At 44.0% G+C, this 27,264-nt stretch overlaps 1 protein-coding gene and 1 pseudogene across 1 annotated transcript; both read left to right on the forward strand.

Annotated features, from left to right (window-relative positions):
* Nucleotides 1–82: 82 nt before the first annotated feature.
* LOC130189946 (E3 ubiquitin-protein ligase TRIM39-like) lies at nucleotides 83–3,255 on the forward strand (annotated as a pseudogene).
* Nucleotides 3,256–22,074: 18,819 nt separating this feature from the next.
* On the forward strand, nucleotides 22,075–25,533 carry LOC130189944 (E3 ubiquitin-protein ligase TRIM39-like). The gene has a single exon (XM_056408983.1). It carries the CDS (start codon nucleotides 23,305–23,307, stop codon nucleotides 24,988–24,990), a length of 1,686 nt encoding a protein of 561 aa, XP_056264958.1. The 5' UTR covers nucleotides 22,075–23,304; the 3' UTR covers nucleotides 24,991–25,533.
* Nucleotides 25,534–27,264: the final 1,731 nt, after the last annotated feature.

The following is a 27,264-nucleotide window of genomic DNA, read 5'->3' on the forward strand; positions in this document are numbered from 1 at the left end:
TGAAGAGGAGAGCTGCTGCGTCACACTCAGGAAACGAGAGTTAACTTCAGAGTCAGAAACACTGCAGTCGGTGATCAGTCTCTGCTTTTCTCTCAGAGACGATTCAAAGTGACGTCTTCAGGTTTTTCTCAACAACTCAACAGTCTCTTCCAAACACTGGTGAGTTCATCTGATCATATTCACACCTGTGATCACCAGGATTAACACAACACTTTAGCTTTACTCTGGCAGGAAGTTCCTCTCTTATCACTTCATACCTGATGAATTATTAACAATATAACTATGGCTGTCTGTCCACAGTCCCACGACACAGAAACTCACTTTAACTGCTTTAAACTGTCTCAGGAGGACTTTAGTAACTTTGACATCTGTCGGAAAAGAAGTGTTTTTAGTTTCCGTCGGAAGGTTCTAGAGACTCTCTGCTTTCCTGATGTCAGTGGGGAGCTCGTTCCACCAATGAGGAGCCAAGACAGGAACCAGTTGAGACTTTTTCGAGTAATTAGCTCGAAGTGACAGAATCACGAGTCGATTGGTTGTTGTGAACGTGTTGGGGTGTGAGGCTTGACCAAGTCCTGGATGTAGACGGGGCCCGATCCGTTCGCAACTCGGTACACAAGTACCAATGTTTTGAAGTGGATACGGAAGCCACTGGTAACCAGTGAAGGGAGACGAGTAGTGTGGGTGAATTTAGGTTAAATACCAGTCGAGCTGCTGCATTCTGGATGAGCTGCAGAGGTCGGCTGGCACTAGCAGGTAGACCTGCCAGGAGGGAGTTAGTAGTCCAGGCATGAGATGATCAGAACCTGGACCAGAACCTGTGCCTCCTCCTGAGTGAGAAGAGGTTGATTCTACTGATGTTGAGCAGCATGGACCTACAGGAACGTGTTGCAGGTGTAATGTCGGCAGTCAGGGAGAGTTGACTGTTGAGTGTCACACCAGGTTCCTGCAGTCGAGGTCGGTGTCAACAGAGATATTGAAGGTAATAGTCAGGCTGTGGGTGGGAGAGTCTTTATCTGGAAGGAGAAGTAGTTCAGTCGAGTCAGGGATCATTTTCAGGTGGTGTCTGGATCTCCACTGAGAGACGCCCACAGTTTGGTGTCATCAGCATAGCTATGGTAGGAAACGCCAGAGCTGAGAGAGTTGGCGTATAGAGAGAAGAGAAGGGGATCCAGGACGGAGCCCTGAGGTACCCCACTAGTGAGAGGACAAGGTTCAGACACAACTCCTCTCCAGGTTACCTGGTGAGTGCGGTCGTTGAGGTAGGATGAGAAGAGGGAGAGAGCAGAACCTGAGATACCAGGTGCTGAAGGGAGGACACGAGGATCTGGTGGTCCACTGTGTCAAATGCAGCAGAAAGGTCTAGAAGGATAAGGACAGAGGAGAGAGAGGCTGCTCTAGCAGTGTGAAGGTGCTCAGAGACAACGAGGAGGGCAGTCTCTGTTGAGAGGCCCGCCTTGAAACCAGAAATTAGTTACCCAGTTCAACAAATAGTTGAACTCCATTTTGAATCAAATGTTCTTCTTTTCTTCCACAATGTGTGTAGATATGGCTTCTGTAAACCTTCTGCTGTCTGAAGATCAGTTCCTGTGCTCCGTCTGTCTGGATGTGTTCACTGATCCAGTCACAACACTATGTGGACACAACTTCTGCATAAAGTGCATCACTGAACACTGGAATGTGAGTGACAGGTGTCAGTGTCCCATGTGCCAAGAGGTTTTCACCACCAGACCAGATCTGAGGGTCAACACCTTCATGTCTGAGATGTTTTCTCAGTTCAGACAGTCGACTCAGCAGAAAGCCAGCAGCAGCAGCTCAGAGCAACAAGAGTCCAGACCAGGAGAAGTTCCCTGTGACGTCTGCACTGGAACCAAATTGAAGGCCCTGAAGTCCTGCCTGGTGTGTCTGGTCTCCTACTGTGAGACTCACCTGGAGCCTCACCTGACAGCTTCACGCCTGAAGAGACATCAGCTGATGGACCCTGTGGAGAACCTGGAAGACAGGATGTGTCTGAAGCACGATAAACCTCTGGAGCTGTTCTGTAGGACCGACCAGACGTGTGTCTGCATGCTCTGCACTGTGTTGGACCACAAGATGCACAATGTTGTTCCTCTGAAACAAGAATGTGAAGGAAAGAAGGTCGAGCTGCAGAAGACAGAGGCTGAAACTCAGGAGATGATCCAGAAGAGACGACTGAAGATTCAGGAGGTCCAACACAACGTGAAGCTCAGTGAGGAAGATGCAGACCGAGAGAAAGCAGAAGGTGTTCTGGTCTTAACTGGTCTGAAGGAGTCTGTGGAGAGGAAACTGAACGAGCTCATCACTACGATAGAAGAGAAGCAGAAGCACCAAGAAACAGGCTGAAGACGCCATCAGAGAGATGGAACAGGAGATCTCTGATCTGATGAAGAGGAGCACTGAGGTGGAGAAGCTCTCCCTCTCTGAAGACCACCTCCACCTCCTCCAGAGTGTCCAGTCCCTCAACATCCACCATCCACCACCCACCAAGGACTGGTCTCAGGTCAGTGTTCCTCCAGCATCACATGAGGGGACTGTGAGGAGAGCTGTGTCTCAGCTGGAGGAGACGCTCAGTAAAAAGATGAAGACGCTGGTTGAAGTTGAGATGAAGAGGGCCCAGAAGTTTGCAGTGGACGTGACTCTTGATCCTGAAACAGCTCATCATCAACTCATCCTGTCTGGTGACAGGAAACAGGTGTATGATACTGATGTGACGAAGAATCTCCCAAACAACCCAGAGAGATTTTCTTATGATATTTGTGTCTTAGCAAAGCAAAGTTTCTCTTCAGGCAGATTTTACTTTGAGGTTCAAGTGAAAAGAAAAACTGAATGGGAAGTAGGAGTGGCCAGAGAGTTGAGCAAAAGGAAAGGACCCATCACACTGAGTCCTCAGAAGGGTTACTGGACTATAGGTTTCTTAAATGGAAACGAGTATGAAGCTAATGATGATCCTTCAGTTGTTCTCTCCCTGAAGTCTGGGCCTCAGAAGGTGGGGGTGTTTGTGGACTATGAGGAGGGTCTGGTCTCCTTCTATGACGTAGAAGCTGCAGCTCTCATCTACTCCTTTACTGGCTGCTCCTTCAAGAAGAAACTCCTCCCATTCTTCTGTCCTGGTCTTAATGATGGTGGTAAAAACTCTGCTCCTCTGATCATCTCTCCTGTTGGAGTAAACTAATCACTCTTTGGTTATTGTAATGATTTAGTTCATTGAAGAGAATAAATGTACATATCTTGTCTTAATATCATGCAGTTGAACTTGACATCTTACTGTGGTGATTGATTTACACGTCATTATTAAATGTATCCCGTTACATAGAAACACATTAATCTCCTAAACTCTGCATCATGAAAAATTATATGTAGAATTTCAATTTAAATCTTTGTTAAATCTAAGACATTTATTTCCATGTCCAGAAGAAAGATCCTGCTTTCTAAAGACACCAAATACATGAAGCTGAACTTTGACTTTGAGTAAATCAGATAAATTATTTCTACACATACAAAATATTAATTAATAGTTTTGTCATGAAGCTTCATTAAGATTGAGGCCTATTATATTTATAAAGAATTTACAGAATACAGGATGTCTTATTGTGTTATTAAAGTTGATTTATATGATAAGTACAAATGTCTTTTTGGTCTGAAAAGTAGTTTGAAAACTTTGATTTATTTAGTGAATATTGTTGAGATGACTTAACCCTTGTGTTGCCTTAGGGTCATTTTGACCCGAATCAATATTACACCCTCCCCCCGCCTTTGGGTCATTTTGACCCGATTCAATGTTTCACCCTCCTGTTACCTTTATATTTACTAACATATTTTACCCTTTGGGTTCAATTTGACGCCAGCAATTAAAACCACCAGAAAATTATTAGAATTAATATTGTTTTCCAAGTTTAAGTGTGAGGCACTTTATGTTTGTTTGTTGACTACCGAAAGAACACCGACATTAAACATTGAATGGGGTCAAATTAATCCTAAGGCGGGGGGAGGGTGTAATATTGATTCGGGTCAAAATGACCCTAAGGCAACACAAGGGTTAAGAATCAAAAAAACCTGTAAACGTGATTGATTAACTTGAGCATCAAACAGAAAAGTAAAGCCTGGTTGACACAGAAGTTGTGTGTCACGACAAATAAATTGTATTCTGTGACTTTCATAATAAAAGATGTTTGCACGCCAAACAAGACTTTTGAAATAAATATTTTTACAGTTCTTACAAGTCCATCTGAAACCATGAGTCAATTGACAGAAAATTAAATGGAAACTATTTGTAATGGTTTAATAAATGTTACCTGAACAAACATTTCATGTTTCCAGCTTTACAAATGTGAAGTTTTGCTACTTTTCTTTGTTAATAATGTTAATGTCAATGCTTTAGTCATAATGTTGAGGTCTGGCCAAAAAAACATTGTGAAGGTGTCAGTTCAGGATGCCGACAGGACACAAGGAGCTGGAGTAAAGAGTTCGGGGAGGCTACTGGACACAGGGAGCTGGAGTCGGCCAGGGGAACCGACGGGACTTCAATGCGACTCGAAGGCGGCAGCTGGAACCGACGAGACATAGGTTTGGCCCACCGACTCAGTAACTGGCGAGACGTCAGCCATGCCCATGGGGCAACGGGGTCCTACCAAAGCCAGGCGGGTTCCCAGAAACAAGATAGGGGCTGGGGCAGACTGATGGCTTATGGCTAGCAAGGGATCTGGAGGCTAGCTGGTTGGGAGGCAGTAGGGAAGTCCGGGGTACCAAGAAGAAGAAGCTTCTAACTCCAGACGGGTAAGAGTTCTTCATCCAAGGCCAAGGGGTCGAGGGAGAAGGGATGATGGGATGAAAGGATTGAGGTTGAGGGGTAAGGGAAGGAAGCCGAGTAAAGGAGTGCGATGGTGGGCCGTCGGTGTCCCTGTAGCTGGTGGGAACGGGGGAACAGAGACTCGTGGGTTGGGGTTGTCTCTTCTGAAGCACCGGAGGGCGGAGTCCCCAAGAGAGAGCTTCATGTCGACAAGAACCGGTGAGCGCTCCTGATCACTTTCAGGTTGGAGCTGATGTGGGAGACGTATGCGCAGGCCAAGCATCTATAAGAAGTGGTCAGGGATTCCTTGGCTCACGGCAGCGGAGGTCATTCATTCCATAGATGCGGAATGAATGGCCTGTCCAGAGTTCGGGGCACCTACACAGGGGCTGTGTCTACAACCGCACACTTTACGAAGTACACTGCAATACAGTGCACTACAATTCAGTGCACTGTATTGCAGTGTACTGCGTCGCTGATAAGTGCTGTCTCAAATGGAACACTTACGTTAACCACTTGGCGGAAGTGACGGACGCAAATCTGTTCACGGCACCCGCGAAATTAAGCCGGGAGTGACGTATGCAAATCTGCTTGCGATACCCTAACCCTTAAACTGAAAAAATGAAGCACTTCTTGCCCTCTTTTTGTCCCTTGTTTACCCCTTTCTCCACCCCATGTGGAAACTGCGATACCTCCACAATCGCGGCAGGAGCCTCCGCCTTCTGGCTGAAGTCGAGATGGTATATGTAAATTTAATTGTGATTTTGCCTTACCTTCACAGCATAGCTTCATGTAGTAGTTGCAATTAAATTCTCCTCGCTAGGTATGCTAAATTCTCAATTATCTTTGTCAGAAGTAGCCTTCTTCTTTGCAATCCACATACACACCATATGGAAATAAAACATGACAAATCTGTACATGTTTGTCCCTAGATTCCAATTAGTTTTAAGAATTATCCACTGAAATGATAGGCATCATCTGGTTGAATTCACACAGTAATAGGCCTACTTTGACTGACTGTACTTTTATACATATCTCTGTTGTAGTGAAGTTCACCCTGATACAGGAATCAATTAGCAATTGAACACACAGGCATATTAATTATTGTTACAAACATGCATCAATTCTAATATAAATCAGAAAAAGCAATAAAAGACTACAAAACCTCAATGACAACATTTTATTGATAAAATGACTTGCATATTAATATAATCTTCCCTTCCCTCCCCACACTCTACAGCAGCCACCCAGTCCCAGGCGCTGCCGTATCAATGTTGCAATGCCACTGCTGGCATTGCATTGTGATGGCCAGTGACATGAGGGTGGACTTCAGGCTCACCGGGAGTCATTCAACGCCCTCATGGCTGTGCTGGGCGCTGACTGTGACCACGGTTGGGGCCCCGATATCTCCTGTCTAGTTTTTATTTTGTGGCTTGCCAGCGCCACCTCCTATCGGGTGGTGGCCAGGGCCTTCGACACGCCACCTGTTCACCGGCTGGTGCACAGGATGAGTGGGCAGATCGCTGCGCTCCTGGACACCGTTGTCCGCCACCCTACAGGAGAGGAACTCCCACGCCTAGGTGCCCGCTTCGCCCGTCTAGCTGGGTCGGCAGCCTTCAGCAGAGTGGTGGGGGCTATTGATGGCTGCCACGTCAGAGTGAAGCCCCCAGCGGAGGATGCTGCCTGCGATTTTAACAGGAAGCTTTTTCATTCCATCCAGCTGCAGGCCATCTGTGATGATAAGTGCAAATTCATAGATATGTGTGTGTGGGCTACCCAGACTCAGTGCATGATGCCAGGGTCCTGAATAACAGCCCCATCTTCTATGAGCAGTCATACCCTCCACCAGGATACTGTATCCTTGGGGATGGTTGCTACCCCTGCCTGTCCCAACCCATCTGCCTCATGACCCCCTTCAGGCAGCCTGTCCACCTCCAAGCACGCTACAACTGCTGCCTGTCAAAGGCCAGGTGTGTTGTGGAGAGGTCCTTCGGGATACTGAAGACGCGATGGCGGTCCATCTTCTTAAAGGCCCTGGAGGTGGATGTGAGGTTTGTGCCAGAGGTCATTGGAGCCAGATGTCGGGAGGGCAGCAGTGGACCAGCCAGCACCAGCACCTCCAGGAAACGTCTCTGGGGCAGGAAACAGAAATAGGATAGCCATTCAGTGCTATGTCCCAGACCACGATTACATTTAAATTAATACATACATACACGACATTAAAAAAACAACACACAACGATGATTGAAAGCTACAATTATTTCTAGAAGGACAAGCTTAGATATCTATCGTAACGGTATTAATTATCGGGCGGCGTGTGGGCAAACGTTCGCGGTGTCATGTTAACCCGCTATTAAACTGAGCATATCCATTGTTAATCCATTATTAGGGTCCTCGTCGACTTCGTCGTAGAGGAACCTATTGTTATTGTAAGGATTATTATTATTATTCATCTCTCCCCGAAAACGTCGACTGCCCGCACACCGTACGCCCCAGCAGACTGAAATTCCACATGCACAAGCAGACTGGTGGAAATTTTGAGAATATTGAGTTTTCATATTAGTTTATAAAGAAATGGCTCTCTAGCGCCCCCTAGAAAATTCGTTTTTCAATAGCAATAGTTTTCTTCCCCCGATGACCGATTGACTTGAGATTTGGTCCACAGGTCAGAATTGACCTGCTCTACAAAAAAGCCTCTCAGACCCCTAAGCTCCGCCTACTTAGATTTTCCGCCATTTTGAATTTTGTAAAAAACAGTTTTTTTCCAACTTCTCCTAAACGCTTGGTCCGAATCATACACAACATTTTGTGGTTCATTATTGGTTCAATGCCATCAGAAATCATGTTTGAATGATCGTTGATATGTCATTGTTTTCAGAAGATATGGACCAATGAACATCCAAGGGGTTTGGCCTAATATGTAGACACCTAACTTCCTAATCACTTGGACTATCCTCACCAAATTTGTAGCCTATGTCCACAAAGACACCCTTAACCTACCTAGATTTTTTCATAATATTTGAACATTAGGGGGCGCTACAATCAATCCCTCAAAATATGCCTTTTTCATATTTTTAGGGGTTATAAAACAGTTAACTCCTCCTAGAGCTTAAACCCGATTCATTCCAAATTTGGCCAGTATTGTCTTGAGACCTTTGTCTTGAAAAATCTTTGAAAGATTTCAAAAATATTAAACTATGTGCGTTTGCCGGACCGGCAAAGAAACGCCATTCGCCATGAAAATTGACGTTGTTGTAACTCGGCCATACATTATGGAATTCAATTCAATTCAATTCAGTTTATTTGTATAGCCCAATTTCACAAATTACAAATTTGTCTCGGAGTGCTTTACAATCTGTACACATAGACATCCCTGCCCCAAAACCTCACATCGGACCAGGAAAAACTCCCAAATAACCCTTCAGGGGGAAAAAAGGGAAGAAACCTGGAGGAGAGCAACAGAGGAGGATCCCTCTCCTAGGATGGACAGATGCAATAGATGTAATGTGTACAGAAGGACAGATTTAGAGTTAAAATACATTCAATGAATATGACAGAGTGTATGAATAGTTCATAGTAGGCATATTCCACGATGGAGACCTCCACGATCCATCAGGCAGATGGCGGTGGGAGGAGGAGGGCGGAGTCTCAACAGGACAGTGGCGTAGTCATGAGCAGGAATCCCACGACCCAGACGATCCATCAGGCAGATAGGATCTATGCCGCCTCATAGGGGCCGATGTACCCATGAGACGAAAGTCAAAAGGACTTCCGGGAGAAAGCAGAGTTAGTAACGCAGTGATTGAGAGATGAAAATTCATCCTTAAGGAGAGAAAAAGAGGAGATAGGTACTCAGTGCATCCTAAAACGTCCCCGCAGCTATAAGCCTATAGCAGCATATCAAGGGGCTGGACCAGGGCAAACCTGATTCAGCCCTAACTATAAGCTCTGTCAAAGAGGAAGGTCTTAAGTCTACACTTAAACGAGGTGACTGTGTCTGCCTCCCGGACTGAAATTGGAAGCTGGTTCCATAAAAGAGGAGCTTGATAACCAAAGGCTCTGGCTCCCATTCTACTTTTAAGACTCTAGGAACTACAAGTAGTCCGCATTTAGTGAGCGAGCTCTCTAGTGGGGCAATATGGTACGACAAGCTCCTTAAGATATGATGGAGCATCACCAATCAAGGCTTTGTAGGTTAAGAGAAGAATTTTAAAAGTGATTCTTGATTTTACTGGGAGCCAGTGCAGAGCAGCTAGTGCAGGAGTGATGTGATCTCTTTTCTTAGTTTTAGTGAGAACACGAGCTGCAGCATTCTGGATCAACTGGAGGGACCTAAGAGATTTATTAGAGCAGCCTGCTAATAAGGAGTTACAGTAATCCAGTCTCAAGTAACGAACGTGAACCAATTTTTCTGCATCTTTTGAGACAAGATGTGCCTGATTTTTGAAATATTACGTAGATGAAAGAATGCAGTCCTTGAGATTTGCTTTACGTGGGAGTTAAAGGACAAGTCCCGATCAAAGATAACGCCAAGATTCTTTACAGTGGTGTTGGATGCCAGGGCAATGCCGTCTACAGAATCCACATCACCAGATAATTGATCTCTGAGGTGCTCAGGGCCGATTAAAATTACTTCGGTTTTGTCTGAGTTTAACATCAAGAAGTTGCAGGTCATCCATGTTTTTATGTCTTTAAGACATGCTTGAATTTTACAGAGTTGGTTGCTCTCCTCTGGTTTTATCGATAAATATAGTTGAGTGTCATCTGCATAACATATTTCTCATACATCATGACATAATGACCCTGAAGACATCCATATGCTAATTTTTGATTCTGGTCTTAGCGCCAACTAGTGGCACTAGGAAGTTACATGTTTTTTACTTTTATACACTGCTCCTCGCAGATTATTCAGATCGCTCTCAAAATATACCAGAATAGACCTAAGACCTTGATGATGCTTCCCTGTGAAGCTCGTAGCGACACGTTGTAGTACGGCGAGGTTCTCCATCGGCAAACATTGATCCTTCGCCGTGAACGAATAAACCGTTGTAACTCGACTCCACATCATCAGATCCATACTAAACTCCCCATGTGTGATGACACTCCAGGCTTGAAGACATCTGCAGTCTAATTTTTAATTTTTGTGGTAGCGCCACCTACTGGTAACAGGAACAAAAATCGTTTTTTCTTGGGCTTCCTTCTCTGAGAAGGTAAATCAGATCAACACCAAATTTGTTACACATGAAGGTTAGACTTTCATGTTGCCAGAAGACGAAGCATTTTTTGTTTCGTCTAACACTGTTGCCGTGGCAACCCATTCTTCGCGTCAAAAAACGAAGGGGCTTTGGAGGGACTAAAAATGCTCGAAACGTAACTAAACTTAGCACACACATTTAGAGTCAAATATGTAGTTACCCGATATGATTTTAAAGCTTTGAAATGCCAATATGGCTCAATAGCGCCCCCTAGACTGTATTCATGTTCAAATGGCCCCGGTATTTGCCCACAATGACCGATTACTTTGAAATGCATCATACATGTCCGCTTAGACCTGCTCTAAAAAAATTACATTATGACCATAAGCTCCGCCCACTGTGATTTCCCACCATTTTGAATTATGTAAAAAACACATTCTTTTCAACTCCTCCTAAACGATAGTTGCGATTCATACACGACTTGTTGTGCTTCATTATTGTTTCAATGCAATCAAAAATCTTTAAAAGATTGTTATCTCATTGCGTTCAGAGAATATGGACCAATGAACATCCGAGGGGTGTGGCCTGATATTTAAAGACATCTAACTTCAAAATTAATTGGCCAATCCTCACCAAATTATTAGACTATGTTCACATGACATCCCTTAAAGTACCCTAATTTTTTCATAATATTTGAACATTAGGGGGCGCTACAATCAATCCCTCAATATATGCCTTTTTTGCATTATTTTCTCACGTTTTGGGGGGTTGTTAAACAGTTAACTCCTCCTAGAGCTTAAACCCGATTCATTTCAAACTAAGCCAGTATAGTCTTGAGACCTTTGTCTTCAAAAATCTTTGAAAGATTTTAAAAATATTAAAGTTTGTGCGTTCTCCGGACCGGCAAAGAAACGCCATTCGCCATTAACATGTAAGATGATGTAACTCGGCCATACATTATCCAATCTGCTCCATATTCCTCGTATGTCATCACATAGTGACCCTGAAGACATCCATATGCTAATTTAAAATTCTAGTCATAGCGCCACCGATTGGCCAAAGCAAATCAGCCTAAAAAGCATGTTGCCCTTTTGAGGCCTTTATCATATTCCAAAAGTTGTCAAATTTGAGATGCATATCAGGCCTGACGAAAATCCCGATATTTTCAAGGTTTCGTATTTTTGCATATAGACATTCTTCTCTAGCGCCCCCTTGAGGTAGAAAGCGAATAACATTTTGCAACAATGACCGATTGACTTGAAATTTGGCATACAGGTTCACCTGGACCTGCTCTACAAAAAAGTTCATGCTGAAAATCAAATGCGCCTAACTAGATTTTCCGCCATTTTGAATTTTGCAAAAAAATATTTTTTTGACTTCTTTCCGAAAAGCTTTGTCCGATTCATCCGAAAATCTCTGGGATCCATTATTGGTTCAATGTCATCATGACTACTGAATATCTTGTTGATATCTCATTGCGTTCAGATAATATAGACCAATGAACATTTAAAGGGTGTGGCCCAATATTTGAAGTCACACAACTTCTAAATTATTTGGTCTATCCTCACCAAATTGCTAGCCTATGTCCATATCGTATCCCTTAAACTACTTTATTTTTTTCAGAATATTTTAACATTAGGGGGCGCTGCAATAAATTCCTAAATATCGGCGTTTTTACACTTCCGGTTTTTTTCCTGGTTTCACCGTAAATATCACACATTCATAGGCAAGGTATGCTTTCTTTTGCTATATATATTATATGATAACCCTGTTTAATAAAAATAGGGCCGAAAAAGCGAAATAAACAACGCTTTATATATAAATATATAACCCGGAAGTACTAACTCACTTCCTTTCCGGTTCACGGAGCTCCGGACCTCCGGACCTCCGGACCTCTCGACGTAAACAATCGACTCCTCGGTAAGTAATACTTTTATGAGCGAGCTATATCTATGTTCGTGATCATGTTTCTTCGCGTCTGTTGTCACGTGACGTTACACGGCAAAAGTGGTCGGCGAAGTGTCCAGCTTGCAAGCCAGCATCGACGTAGATAGCTTCAAGCCCTGTGAAAGCTAACTAGCTGCTCGCGTTAGCCTAGCTTTTAAGACGGTCTTTCCTCTTGAATGGCACTCTCGTATGTATAATAATATTACGTCAGCATAAACATATATACTGTCGATATAACGTCACATGCACACAGTGAAAGAATGTTACAATATGAACGCGGCTGCGTCACGATGTTTGGAAGTCACGTCACGTGATAAATGTGCGCGTCTTGCATATTACGGCTGTCATACAACATATACTCAATTCATACATGAAGTGTTATTAGAGATTAAACTACCAGCAGCTTATTAAAACTAGGAGTGATGCTTAAGTTTATTACTTCGACTTGAGCCATTTATTTTAATTCAGAATTCTAATGAGTATATGTTAAATATTCTTTAACTACTCTTTAAGAATATTAATACCATTTGGTGTTATTAACCTGTATATTGTTTACGAGATCTGTATACTTTCATCACCAATGTTAGAACCAGAGTGTGATTAAGTTTTTAATTACATAGTATAATCATATTCTGACTAGAAGGAGGGGATCTGACATTGAGATGTAAAGTGTGCTCATCAAAAACAGAGACAAAGACCCTGCACATAGACACACATCAGATGTTGACTGCTGTACTAACCTCCGGTGTCCTGCTTTCAGCAAGAGACTACTTACTAATATCTGTTATGGAAGTATAGGGTGTATTGTGTAATGGATGTGTTGCATGTTTCTTTATTTATACCATGTGACAATATGTAATTAATGTGACGGTTGTGTAAACATACCAGTTAGCCATGATTCCGTATGGAAAATGTGTGAAATAAGGCTTTCCCTTTCTGTAGGTCAGAATAACTTAGTGTACTCTGTCTGTCTTTTTATAGAAACAGGCCCCAGCTGTCCTAACCGACCTGTGAAGACATGAGGGAGAGTGTTTGTGTTGGATGCCATGAAGCACATATGTATGTATAAATCTTTTTATTATATTAATTATTATATTGTTTTGAGATATTTGTGTTGCGTTTGGGTGACCGTGCACTATAATAATAATCCATTTAATTGACATATATACATACCTGCAAACTTGTCACCTTCTGCTTCTGTCACGCTGCACGGTGTAGCGATCCTAACAAAGTACTGCACGTTAAATACGATGTGATTTAGCATATTTTTAGTATCGATACTTCATTAAGAGAGCGATCAGAGCGCACGCGCTGCTCCGTGTCGAGCTGTCTGCGCACACTGCGCTGCGCAGCTTTCAGCGAGAGAAGTGGCGCAGCTTTAAAGACCGACTTCGGCTTAAAGAATAAAAAGATGCCAGAAGTGAAATGTTTCAGTGTGTAAAGTTCTGTAACTCTACAGCTGCTCATCCTGATGAACTGTGTATCTGCTCAGAGACTAACGGCCTCATAGTGATAATCAATGCTATGATGGAACCATGTAGTTTCATTCATTATCTGGCTGTATTACTCCCTCCTGGCTGGTCTACCTGCTAAGGCCATCCGACCTCTCAGTCTCCGCTCCTCTACCCACACCACTCCGCTCCTCCGCTCTCTCCACTGGTTACCGGTGGCCGCTCGCATCCGCTTCAAAACACTGGTTCTTGGTACCGTGCTCTGAACGGATCGGGCCCCGTCTACATCCGGGAAATGGTCTCACCGTACACCCCGGCACGTTCGCTCCGCTCGGCAACAGCCAATCGACTTGTGACTCCTGCACCTCGAGCTAATCACTCTACATCCAGACTGTTTGCTGTCCTGGCTCCTCAGTGGTGGAACGAGCTCCCCACTGACATCAGGACAGCAGGAAGTCTCTACATCTTCCGCCGGAGACTGAAAACACACCTTTTCCGACTATCTGGATTAAAACACAGATTATCACTTCAGTGGCTCTTAAATAGCTCTTACTTATGGTACTTTTGTAGTTCGACTATGTTGAGGAAATGTTACTTCATGTATTCTTGTTGTTCTCAGTTCGTACTCTAGGTTGATGCACTTATTGTAAGTCGCTTTGGATAAAAGCGTCTGTTAAATGACATGTAATGTAATATTAATATTACTGTAATTTGTTAAGTGTTGAGAAAGTTGGTAAAAAGTGAACCATACAGATGTTTTATTTATTACTATTATAGATAAATATACCAGTCTCGTATTTATGGTACCATATTGTTTTTATGGTATTGAATTCTGGTATCGGGTATCATATTTATGGCAGGTATGTAATATGTATAGAAGTTATAATATGAGTATCGTGACAAACAGGTAGAGACAGAACAGATTCAGGGAAAAGTCCATGAGGACTGTTCAGGAAAAACAAAGGAAGTTGGTTCATGAATGACTTTAACCATATTATATATAATGACAATTCTGATGTCTTGAGAGGACGGGATCGTGAGGCGTTTGTGCACAAATCAAGACAGGCAAGGGTTTCTTTAACTCCCATGCTTTGTAATTTGATTCTTCTTAATCAAACAAAAGGCTAAACTTAACTCCACCACCCGTCGGTGTACACAACAAACATAACGTCCGCACTCTCCTGAGTTCCTCGCAGGCTCATCAGCCTCATCCTTTTCAGCTGTGCGGCCGCCTTCCCCCGCCTGCACTGCTTAGTGGGAATTGTAGTCTTTCACCACGATGTCCTGCTGGTTGTAGTCCCTGCTGCAACCACCGGGAGGGAATGTACCTCCCATTAAGCACCCTTCCTCTTATGACATCACACAATGTATATTTGTTATTGCTATCATTATAGGACTGAGTCAGAGCGGAGGACCTTTTGTTCTTAAACTGTTTATTATCATTATTTAGATTTGTGGTCAGAACAATAACATGACTTTAGTTTAGGTTCTAAAAGCTTTGAGGCTTCAAACAACGTGGATGTGGTGTGGTGACAATAAAAAAGAGTCACCTGCACCCCCCCCCCCACCCCGTTGTCACCTTTTTCACCCCTCATGAGTTTGCAGGTATGAATATATAATATGTATTTAATGTGACGGTTGTGTAAACATACCAGTTAGCCATGATCATACCTGCAAACTCATGAGGGGTGAAAAAGGTGACAACGGGGGGGGGGGGGGGGGGTGCAGGTGACTTTTTTGTTTTGTTGTCACCACATCCACGTTGTTTGAGGCCTCAAAGCTTTTAGAACCACAACTACAGTCATTTTATTGTTCGGACCACAAATCTAAATAATGATAGTAAACAGTTTAAGAACAAAGGTCCTCCGCTCTGACTCAGCCCTATAATGATAGTAATAACAAATATACATTGTCATTATATATAATATGGTTAAAGTCATTCATGAACCAACTTCCTTTGTTTTGCCTGAACAGTCCTCATGGACTTCTCCCTGAATCTGTTCCGTCTCTACCTGTTTGTCACGATACTCATATTATAACTTCTGTACATATTACATACCTGCCATAAATATCATGATACCCAATACAATACCATAAAAACAATATGGTACCATAAATACGAGACTGGTATATTTATCTATAATAGTAATAAATAAAACATCTGTATGGTTCACTTTTTACCAACTTGTTCAACACTTAACAAATGACAGTAATATTAGTATTAATACAGCCAGATATGAATGAAACTACATGGTACCGTCATAGCATTGATTATACACTATGAGGCCGTTAGTCTCTGACCAGATGATCCACAGTTCATCAGGATGAGCAGCTGGAGAGTTACACAACTTTACAGACTGAAACATTTCACTTCTGGCATCTTTGTATTTGTTAACCCGAAGTCTCTAAAGCTGCGCCACTTCTCTCGCTGTGAGCTGCGCAGCGCAGTGTGCGCAGACAGCTCGACACGGAGCAGCGCGGCGCCTGATCGCTCTCTTAATGAAGTATCGATACTAAAATGTGCTAAATCACATCGTGTTTAACGACGGGTACTTTGTTAGCATCGCTACACCGTGCAGCGTGACAGCAGCAGATGTAGCGGGCTAACATTCAAGCTAACCTGAACCCCCAAACGATGTGGACATCTGAACGCTGATTGGCCGAGACTCGTCACATCCCATCAAAGATGTTTTATTGCGAAGAGCACCACTTCACACTTTTCTCCGCGTCTCACTGCAATCTCAACGGCAGCGGGCCAGGTGACCCCCCCCCCCCAAAAAAACTCTTCGGATCTCCACGATTTACGTGGATGACCTATTTTGAGTTCAAAACGGTGAATTTCACCGAAAGGTGACAAGTTTGCAGGTATGCATGGTTCTGTATGGAAAATGTGTGAAATAAGGCTTTCCCTTTCTGTAGGTCAGAATAACTTAGTGTACTCTGTCTGTCTTTTTATAGAAACGGGTCAACCGTCTCTGCCCCTGCTGTTCTAACCGACCTGTGAAGACATGAGGGAGAGTGTTTGTGTTGGACGCCATGAAGCAGCGGTTGACAACCTGAACCAGGACTGTGCTGCAAAGAACTTCAAAACATCATATCTCACAGTATGTCAAATGTATGTATGTATAAATCTTCTCATTTTTATTATATTAATTATGATATTGTTTTGAGATATTTGTGTTGCGTTTGGGTGACCGTGCATTTTAATAATAATCCATTTCATTGACATAGCTAATATATATGTTATTAATATGAATCATTATCGTGAACAATAAAGAAATATTTAATTGAAGTTGTGAGAGCCATTTAGTTTGTGTCCCACCACTAGGGGCTCTGTCAATTAGACCAGACGCCAAGAGCACGATGGCCAGAGGTCACTAGACTGGCAGGAGCATACACTTTGTGATCGTGTGAGAACGGACAATGTGTCACAATGAATGTTTTGAAATCTTTAATTTTTTGCAACAGACAAATGGGTGTTGTAAGGAAACTTTTCTTCTGGTTCGTGTTGGAAACGTACAATATTAGAAATAAATGACCTTTCACATTATAAGCTGATTGCATCTGTTTATTGCACACGTGTAAACTAAGGTAGTACTTGTATAACCTGTCAGCCGCCACCATACGTTACTGAACTCCTGATGAAGTGAATTCATCAGATCACTTCAAAGGTATTATGTTGATGCATGTTGTCTCGTGCCATACACAGCAAGTGCTGCACTGTTTGCAAAGTATGATTTCCAGCATCGCTCCATGCAGGAAAAAATGTCTAACTCAGAGACGCTTACTCCGACGGTCGCAGATGTTCTCGGGTCGCCTCAGCCGGCGTCCGGCCAGCACCCCCGACGTGCGAAGCAGGAAGAGGACCCGTTCATCGCTGCTTGCAGCTTTAATTAAAATTACTATTTCGATTGTTTAACAGAACAGCCGTTGTTTAACACTGTCCGATGACTGACATAGCTATCTGTCGTCGGACTTGCCGCTGGAGGAAGCGCCTGGAGCCCGCCACCTGCCCCCGCTCGTCATTGAAAAGTGTCCGATAAAAGTGCACCTTCGTCGGACTGGCAAGAGGACCGGGTGGTGGATTACCCAGCTAGCTTATCATAACTGCCATGCAGATCGAATGACATCTAATGCTACCTAGGTATGCTAACTGTCGGTAGATATCATATACATCGTTAACTCCACCAAATACTCATGTCTTTAATACCAGTACAATGTGTAATTACCGCTGATACTTACATTTACGGTCTGTAGCTTCGTGGTCTACCGCTTGGGCTGTCCGCCATTGTTTTAGAAATAAAATGAAAAGCTGACGAAAGGGCTCCTCCTCTTCCGCTACGTCGCCAAGATGGCGGCCGCTTAGGGCGAGTAGTGTCCATCGTTTTACACTACATTTGTTGCCCGTTTGCAGTGCACCATCCGGGTACTTTCAGTGCACTGAATTCTGCTGGTTTTTTCAGTGGCGCACTTCGAACACTGAAAGTCAGTGCTCCAAGTGCTCGAAGTGCTCAAGTGCGCGGTAGTAGACACAGCCAGGGTGTCTACAGGAATAAGATAAGATAAGATATATACTTTATTAATCCCCAAGGGGAAATTAGTTCTCTGCATTTAACCCATCCTTAGTTATTAAGGAGCAGTGGGCTGCAGTGATGCGCCCGGGAAGCAACTGGGGGTTCAGTGCCTTGCTCAAGGACACTTCGACTTGCTACTAATGGGGAGAGCGGGGATCGAACCCACAACCTTGGGGTTGCAGGACGACCCCCTTACCCCACTGAGCTACAGCCGCCCCCAAATAAACCAGTGAAATGTAAGACTTTAAGACTTTTTAAGACCACGTCTAAATAAAATTTATGACCTAACTTACGATGGAAATATACATTAATCTAAATTAATTAATTCAAAGTAAACACACTGATGTCTGTTCAAAATGAACAGTATGGTGTAATGCAAAAGGATAACACAAATGTCATTGCTGTTGTAAATTATATTTATTAATACGTTTTCAGAACATTTAAGTCCCATGAACAAATGTCTATAAAATTAAGTAAATATATTTTAAAAATACGTGCAACATAGTTCCTTTTGAACAAAAAAATCTATAAAATAACAAATAACATTTCTAGCTGCTTTTAAAATGCAAATTCATTTACATAATAGAATGTGTGTGTGTGTGTGTGTGTGTGTGTGTGTGTGTGTGAGTGAGCGAGTTCTCATGTCTCTATGTGATGGATGTTTGTGCACAGGTTCATGTCTATTCCTGAGCTTTTGTGAATATACTAGGAAAACAATCCTTTTCAAACTGTATTAATATAAAAACTTCCAGTTGACATTTGGTCCATTCTCCTGGAAAAAAGAAAGAAAAAAGGCAGACATTAGCCATACAACAGTCACCACATCTCTTCATGACACCACCACTTCAGATTAATGTCAGACTGGATAAATATGAATGAAAACTATTTTTACAAATTAAGCAACGTGAGCCATCTCTTGAGCCTAGTGAACACTATTTAGACATATTGACAGGTAAACACCACTCTACTTACTACCATTCTAAAACTTTTGTTAATTAGTCTAATTAATGTGTAGTGCGCCTATCCATAGCTGTTATTAACTTGACACATGAGTAAAGCTTAACTATATGAAACACATACTCATATACATGAGGTTAGTTAATACATATATATTTATGGCAGACTTACTTTGAGATGTGAAGTAGGTCCTGGTGTCATGGCCCATGAGCTCCACAGGATCCTGACGGGACCTGGTCATTTCACCAATAACGCACATGAAGTCCAGCTGTCTGCTCGTGGTGGTCTGGTCCAGAATCTCGTGGAACAGAATGAAGAACGCGCCGCCCTGTTGGTCTTCGGTGATGAGCTCTTTGTTGCACGGCGCTGATTTCCTCCTGTGACCTTCATCGTTGTAGCGTTGACGTCGTTGCTAGTGGCGGAGCAGGAGCTCGCGGCGGAGCAGGAGCTAGCCCCGCGGGCTGCTGGCGGCCTTCGCTAGTCTCTGTGCTTCTTGCTCTGCACGTGAGATTCCACCCGACACATAACGCAGCTTCAGAAGCATTTCACCGACCGTGACCAGAAACACTCGTTCTTTTCAAGCCGTTGTTGAACTCTCATCCCCCCCATGTTTTCTAAACGAGTCGATGCTTCACGTTGTAGGGGATTGATGGGACCGAATACGCGGGGCCCCTTTAAGAGAAGGGGCGTGGTCCCGGTGACACCAGAGACACCGCAGAGCAACCGGAGCAAAATACGGACCTGGCTGAACAGATTGCCTCATATTCGGAATGACATGACACCCAAAAAATTTAAGACCAATCCAATCTGAATTTAAGACAATTTAAGACTTTATAAGGCCTTATTTTTAGGAAAAGCAATTTAAGACTTTTTAAGACTTTTTAAGGACCCGCTACAGGACACGGGAGGCTGGAGTCAAGAGTTTGGGGCGTCAACAGGACACGGGGAGCTGAAGTCTAGATTTCGGGGCGCCGACAAGATGCGGGAGCTGGAGTCCAGAGTTCGGGCAGGCTACTGGACACAGGGAGCTGGAGTCAGCCAGGGGAAGAGACAGGGATTCAATGCGACTGGAAGGCGGCAGCTGGAACCGACGAGACGTAGGTTTGGCCCACCGACTCAGTAACTAGCAAGACGTCAGCCATGCCCCTGGGGCTACGGGGTCCTCCCAAAGCCAGGCGGGTTCCCAGAAACAAGTTAGGGGCTGGGGCAGACTGATGGCTTATGGCTGGCAAGGGATCTGGAGGCTAGCTGTTTAGGGAGGCAAGCGGGAAGTCAAAGTACCAAGAAGAAGCTTCTTACTCCAGACGGGTACGAGTTCCTCAGCCATGGCCAAACGGACACCTCCCTGCGTTTTGATGAAAGGCTCACATGGGCTGTACATATTAAAAAGGTAGAGGATAAAGCCTCTTCCAGATAATCTTCTCGGCATCTGCTGTCCGAATCGACAACAAAAACGTTGCAAAGGAAGTTCACTAACAAGGATCACGCTAGTGGAACAGTTTTTTGCAAGGATGTAAAGTTATGAACCGGAAAATGGGTCGAAGGGAAGATATATTTATTAACGACTACTTTTTATGTCGTTGTACTTTGAACTTGTGTAAAGTTCTCAATAAAGCTCTTTCTACATTTCCTCCTGCCGGTCTTTCATAAGAGCTGCAGATAAGATTGATTAAGAAGTCCTCATGATGTCAGCAGTGTTGGAATAAATGGTAAATATTCAACTACAAAGTAAAAAAGCATGTTTGATACTCGTTTTGAATCATACTGGGATGTTTGCAGAAATTGATTGGATGGCCCTACCCCCAAAAAAAATTCCACCTGCCGCCACTGGCAGACGACTCTGTGTGAGTCACAGGGAGGTGAAGGTGAGGTTTACACCCACAGAGCTGCAGGTAAGAGGCGGAGCCACCCTGAAGAGGAGAGCTGCTGCGTCACACTCAGGAAACGAGAGTTAACTTCAGAGTCAGAAACACTGCAGTCGAGACGAGTCTCTGCTTTTCTCTCAGAGACGATTCAAAGTGACGTCTTCAGGTTTTTCTCAACAACTCAACAGAGTCTCTTCCAAACACTGGTGAGTACATCTGATCATATTCACACCTGTGATCACCAGGATTAACACAACACTTTAGCTTTACTCGGGCAGGAAGTTCCTCTCTTATCACTTCATACCTGATGAATTATTAACAAAATAACTATGGCTGTCTGTCCACAGTCCCACGACACAGAAACTCACTTTAACTGCTTTAAACTGTCTCAGGAGGACTTTAGTAACTTTGACATCTGTCGGAAAAGAAGTGTTTTAGTAGAGATGCACCGATCAGGTTTTTTGTGCCGATCACCGATCACTGAAATCAGTATCTGCCGATCACCGATAATACCGATCACGGTGTCGATTGAAGCATTCTATTTATTGTGTAGCATTATTGCCTAGGACTATGAGGAAATACATATATAAAGCAACTCAAACATTAAAGAAATTACAGATTTCTTTAAACATTTAGGACTTTTACTTTGAAAAATGTCCTAATTGATACATTAAAATTGTTTGATTGCTATTGTAGGGGATTTCAGATATGTATGGAACACATCTGCATTATTCATTTCCTGGAACTCTTGGGAAATCTATATACAGGACTTTTTTTAACATACAAAAGTCTGACTTATTTTTATAAACTCTTCCTTGGTACAGTAAAAATGTTTTAATGTTTGCATAATTTAAGCTAAATCTCAGAAACGATCTATAAAGATACAAAATCAGTTCATTGTTTACTTTTATATGTTCGTGTTTGATTTGTCGACATCTTATTTTGAAAAACGGATGTTGTTTCACGTGGTTCTTTCCGCTAACTTTGCAAAACCGGCTGTTGTCACATGAATCCTTCCGCTAACGTTATCAAAACTCTCGCGCGCTCCCGATCGAATGTGTTTACCGTGAGCATCAGTCTATAGGGGCAGACATGTGAGAGTCGGCTGAGTCGACCCAGAGATTCAACTCGGGGGACGGGGACGCCGCTCGGTGGTGAGGATCCTCTGACCTCTCACTCTGCGGCCCTCGCCGGGCGCATCGTCTCCGTTGCGGTGCGCGGCGATTGAAACGTCTGATAGTTCTCGCAGATGTTACGTCATCTGATCGATCGGTTTGATCGGCCGTTTTGATCGGTTTGATCGGCCGTTTTGAGAACGCCGATCAAAACCGATAATGGCAATATCGGCCGATATGGATCGGCGCCGATCAGATCGGTGCATCCCTAGTTTTTAGTTTTCGTCGGAAAGTTTTAGAGACTCTCTGCTTTCCTGATGTCAGTGGGGAGCTCGTTCCACCAATGAGGAGCCAAGACAGCAACCAGTTGAGACTTTTTCGAGTAATTAGCTCGAAGTGACAGTCACGAGTCGATTGGTTGTTGTGAACGTGTTGGGGTGTGAGGCTTGACCAAGTCCTGGATGTAGACGGGGCCCGATCCGTTCGCAACTCGGTACACAAGTACCAATGTTTTGAAGTGGATACGGGAAGCCACTGGTAACCAGTGAAGGGAGGCGAGTAGTGTGGGTGAATTTAGGTTAAATACCAGTCGAGCTGCTGCATTCTGGATGAGCTGCAGAGGTCGGATGGCACTAGCAGGTAGACCTGCCAGGAGGGAGTTAGTAGTCCAGGGGTGAGATGATCAGAACCTGGACCAGAACCTGTGCCTCCTTCTGAGTGAGAAGAGGTTGATTCTCCTGATGTTGAGCAGCATGGACCTACAGGAACGTGTTGCAGGTGTAATGTCGGCAGTCAGGGAGAGTTGACTGTCGAGTGTCACACCAGGTTCCTGCAGTCGAGGTCGGTGTCAACAGAGATATTGAAGGTAATAGTCAGGCTGTGGGTGGGAGAGTCTTTACCTGGAAGGAGAAGTAGTTCAGTCTTGTCAGGGATAATTTTCAGGTGGTGTCTGGATCTCCACTGAGACGCCCACAGTTTGGTGTCATCAGCATAGCTATGGTAGGAAACGCCAGAGCTGAGAGAGTTGGAGTACAGAGAGAAGAGGAGGGGATCCAGGATGGAGCCCTGAGGTACCCCACTAGTGAGAGGACAAGGTTCAGACACAACTCCTCTCCAGGTTACCTGGTGAGTGCGGTCGTTGAGGTAGGATGAGAAGAGGGAGAGAGCAGAACCTGAGATACCAGGTCCTGAAGGGAGGACATGAGGATCTGGTGGTCCACTGTGTCAAATGCAGCAGAAAGGTCTAGAAGGATAAGGACAGAGGAGAGAGAGGCTGCTCTAGCAGTGTGAAGGTGCTCAGAGACAACGAGGAGGGCAGTCTCTGTTGAGAGGCCGGCCTTGAAACCAGAAATTAGTTACCCATTTCAACAAATAATTGAATTCTATTTTGAAACAAATGTTCTTCTTTTCTTCCTCAATGTGTGTAGATATGGCTTCTGCAAACTTTCTGCTGTCTGAAGATCAGTTCCTGTGCTCCGTCTGTCTGGATGTGTTCACTGATCCAGTCACAACACCATGTGGACACAACTTCTGCAAAAAGTGCATCACTGAACACTGGAATGTGAGTGACAGGTGCCAGTGTCCCATGTGCCAAGAGGTTTTCACCACCAGACCAGATCTGAGGGTCAACACCTTCATGTCTGAGGTGGTTTCTCAGTTCAGACAGTCGACTCAGCAGAAAGCCAGCAGCAGCAGCTCAGAGCAACAAGAGTCCAGACCAGGAGAAGTTCCCTGTGACGTCTGCACTGGAACCAAACTGAAGGCCCTGAAGTCCTGCCTGGTGTGTCTGGTCTCCTTCTGTGAGACTCACCTGGAGCCTCACCTGACAGTTTCACGTCTGAAGAGACATCAGCTGATGGACCCTGTGGAGAACCTGGAAGACAGGATGTGTCTGAAGCACGATAAACCTCTGGAGCTGTTCTGTAGGACCGACCAGACGTGTGTCTGCATGCTCTGCACTGTGTTGGACCACAAGATGCACAATGTTGTTCCTCTGAAACAAGAATGTGAAGGAAAGAAGGTCGAGCTGCAGAAGACAGAGGCTGAAACTCAGGAGATGATCCAGAAGAGACGACTGAAGATTCAGGAGGTCCAACACAACGTGAAGCTCAGTGAGGAAGATGCAGACCGAGAGAAAGCAGAAGGTGTTCAGGTCTTCACTGGTCTGAAGGAGTCTGTGGAGAGGAAACTGAAGGAGCTCATCACTACGATAGAAGAGAAGCAGAGAAGCACCAAGAAACAGGCTGAAGACGCCATCAGAGAGATGGAACAGGAGATCTCTGATCTGATGAAGAGGAGCACTGAGGTGGAGAAGCTCTCCCTCTCTGAAGACCACCTCCACCTCCTCCAGAGTGTCCAGTCCCTCAACATCCACCATCCACCACCCACCAAGGACTGGTCTCAGGTCAGTGTTCCTCCAGCATCACATGAGGGGACTGTGAGGAGAGCTGTGTCTCAGCTGGAGGAGACGCTCAGTAACATGATGAAGACGCTGGTTGCTGAAGTTGAGATGAAGAGGGTCCAGAAGTTTGCAGTGGACGTGACTCTTGATCCTGAAACAGCTCATCATCAACTCATCCTGTTTGATGACAGGAAACAAGTAAAACCTGCTCAGGTACAGCAGCCACGTCTCCCCGACAATCCACAGAGGTTCTCTTCTTGTTTCTGTGTTTTAGGAACACAGAGTTTCTCTTCAGAAAAACTTTATTACGAGGTTCAAGTTAAACGAAAGTCTGACTGGACTTTAGGAGTGGCCAGAGAGTCGGCCAACAGGAATGGACTCATCTCACTGAGTCCTGAGAACGGTTATTGGACTATATATTTGAGAAATGGAAATGAGTACGGAGCTGCTGCTGGTCCTCTAGTTGTTCTCTCCCTGAAGTCTGGGCCTCAGAAGGTGGGGGTGTTTGTGGACTATGAGGAGGGTCTGGTCTCCTTCTATGACGTAGAAGCTGCAGCTCTCATCTACTCCTTTACTGGCTGCTCCTTCAAGGAGAAACTCCTCCCATTCTTCGGTCCTGGTCTTTATCTTGGTGGTATAAACTCTGCTCCTCTGATCATCTCTCCTGTTGGAGTAAACTAATCACTTCTCTCACTCCCTTCAATGGAAAATACTCACAGCCTCAACCCTGTGTGGTCTACACCTCATCTTCAACACTTCATCTTCTACATCTCGTCTTCAACACTTCATCTTCTAACTGTAGGAATGCACAGATACAAAAATATATTGATTACTATTTTATTTGTTCTATCTGATGGGCAGCTGCAGAAACATATTGCTGAATATTGCATTGTGTCATAAAGCTCAGCCATAAAGAGTCATAATTATGTTATGTTTATAGTGTCTCCAGAATAAAGTTTGTGTCATTGTCATACTGGACATGAAAAGTTGATCAAAGTAGAAAAGATGTCAACGGCGTTTTATACTTGGTTTAGAAAAGGGGTTTGATTGATTAATGGTTACTTTGGCCATTTCTGTTTTGTTTTGTGGAAACCGGTGAGTTGGCTCACGAGTGAAAGAAATCTGTAATAAATATATGATTGTGGAATAAAAAGCACAAAATAAAAGTAATTGTTCTGCAATTCCTGTGACTGCTGCTTCACAATAAAAGCTTCTTATTTAAGACTTTGACTGGAAAAGTTATAATGACTGACACTTAAAAAACACAACTCAACACTGGAAACTAAAACAAACAAAAAAGAATCATTAACCACTCAGAAACTGGAGGTCAATAGACTTTAGGATCCTCTGTTTCAGGAGTTAGTTTGTCCTCCGTCCAGAGGGATAAAAGGCTAAGAGTGGCACCATAATCTCCAGCTGGCAGGACTTGATGAACGAGTCAGTGTAGCCGGCTTGCCGAGGAGCCGTTTAGCAAGGCCAAGTGTTGTGACAGCATGAAACCGTTTAGCCTAAAAGAAATATCAACAAACCCACCGTGTCAGGTTGACATGACCTTGAATCTAACCCTCCCCAATACCAGGTATTATATATATATATAATTATATATAATTATATATATATATATATATTTATATAATTATCCACACTTTAACAGTTGTACTTCTTCCTCAAGTCTCTTAATAAACTATGCATGTCTGGAAAGCTATAAAAAAAACGTGAGACTTAAAACAATATCATGTGAGCTTTTATTCTTTCTCAGAAGGCGATCTTACACACTAAAGTACACTTGTAGCTTATAATTATGGGTAAACATGTTAACCCCAGGACTGACACTGCTACTAAAGAAGGCAATAAGTAATCTTTCAAGATATGGACAGGAAGAAGCCGAGCGTAGCTCTTCCGGTTCATGGGGGAAACGTAAGCCTATAAAAAGGGTAATTCTCCTTCAACTGGTGATGCTCGGTTAGTCGACTATAAGCCGAATTAAGCCGAAGACCTCGAGGACTCGTGCGCGGCCTGAAGTGTGCACTGTGAAGTATGACACCTGCTCCGGTTAACTTGAAGACACTTGAACGCCTCACGACTGAAGCGGGGTACGGCTCGAGTCCTCCCCCGAAGAAACGATTCGAAGCCGGCTGTTAACCGGCAGGCACGAACCGATCGGAACTGGACCGGAGCCGAGCTCCTGGTGGCCCGATGAAGAGGAGGAAGAAGGAGGAGGAGAAGAGGTCAACACTCACGTTCTCGCAGCCCGTTCTTGAAGTTGGGGTCACTCCGTCTCTTCTTGTCAAAATAGATGCAGTAACCGACGAGCAGAGCGCCGCACACCCCGGCGGCTAGCGCGCTGGACCTCCCGCCCATCATGACTCCCGGGACCCGGTCGGTTCGAGGAGGATCTCGGCGGTTAATTTGCCGTTTTCTCTCCTCCGGTGGTCGGTTTACGTCAAGCGGCTTGGCGGAGCGGCTCGGGGTGTAGGAAGGACCCGGAAGGACCCCCCTCCTCCCTCCGTTTGTAGTCGGCTGTGGGATGCCTGACTGTAAATGTAGAATACATTATAAAAAAACAATTCACTGTTGAAGGAGCCGTGGATTAATGAATGTTGGAGCGCCTGAAGGAGTGTCAGTGTTTTTTAAATTAAACAATTTGAGTTATGTTTTTAAACATGAACGTGATTTATGATTAGAAGTTGCGCACTAAAATGGTGACATTCATCAGATACACACAGGCGGAAGCGATGCATTCTCTCTGCTGGCCAGCAGGGGGAGACTCCTCCAATCCGAAAGTATGGATGTCGATGTGAAATGTGCTATGAAAATAAGCCTATTGAATTTAAATAATAAAAGGAAATGAAAATCTGAAGAGGATTATAATTTATGTATGTATTGAATATATCTAGCTTGTGTTTCTAGTATATTCGTAGATTAATAAATATATTGTTCTCAATAAAACACTGA

Source organism: Pseudoliparis swirei, chromosome 24, assembly GCF_029220125.1.
Source record: "Pseudoliparis swirei isolate HS2019 ecotype Mariana Trench chromosome 24, NWPU_hadal_v1, whole genome shotgun sequence".
In the NCBI taxonomy this organism is placed as follows: domain Eukaryota; kingdom Metazoa; phylum Chordata; class Actinopteri; order Perciformes; family Liparidae; genus Pseudoliparis; species Pseudoliparis swirei.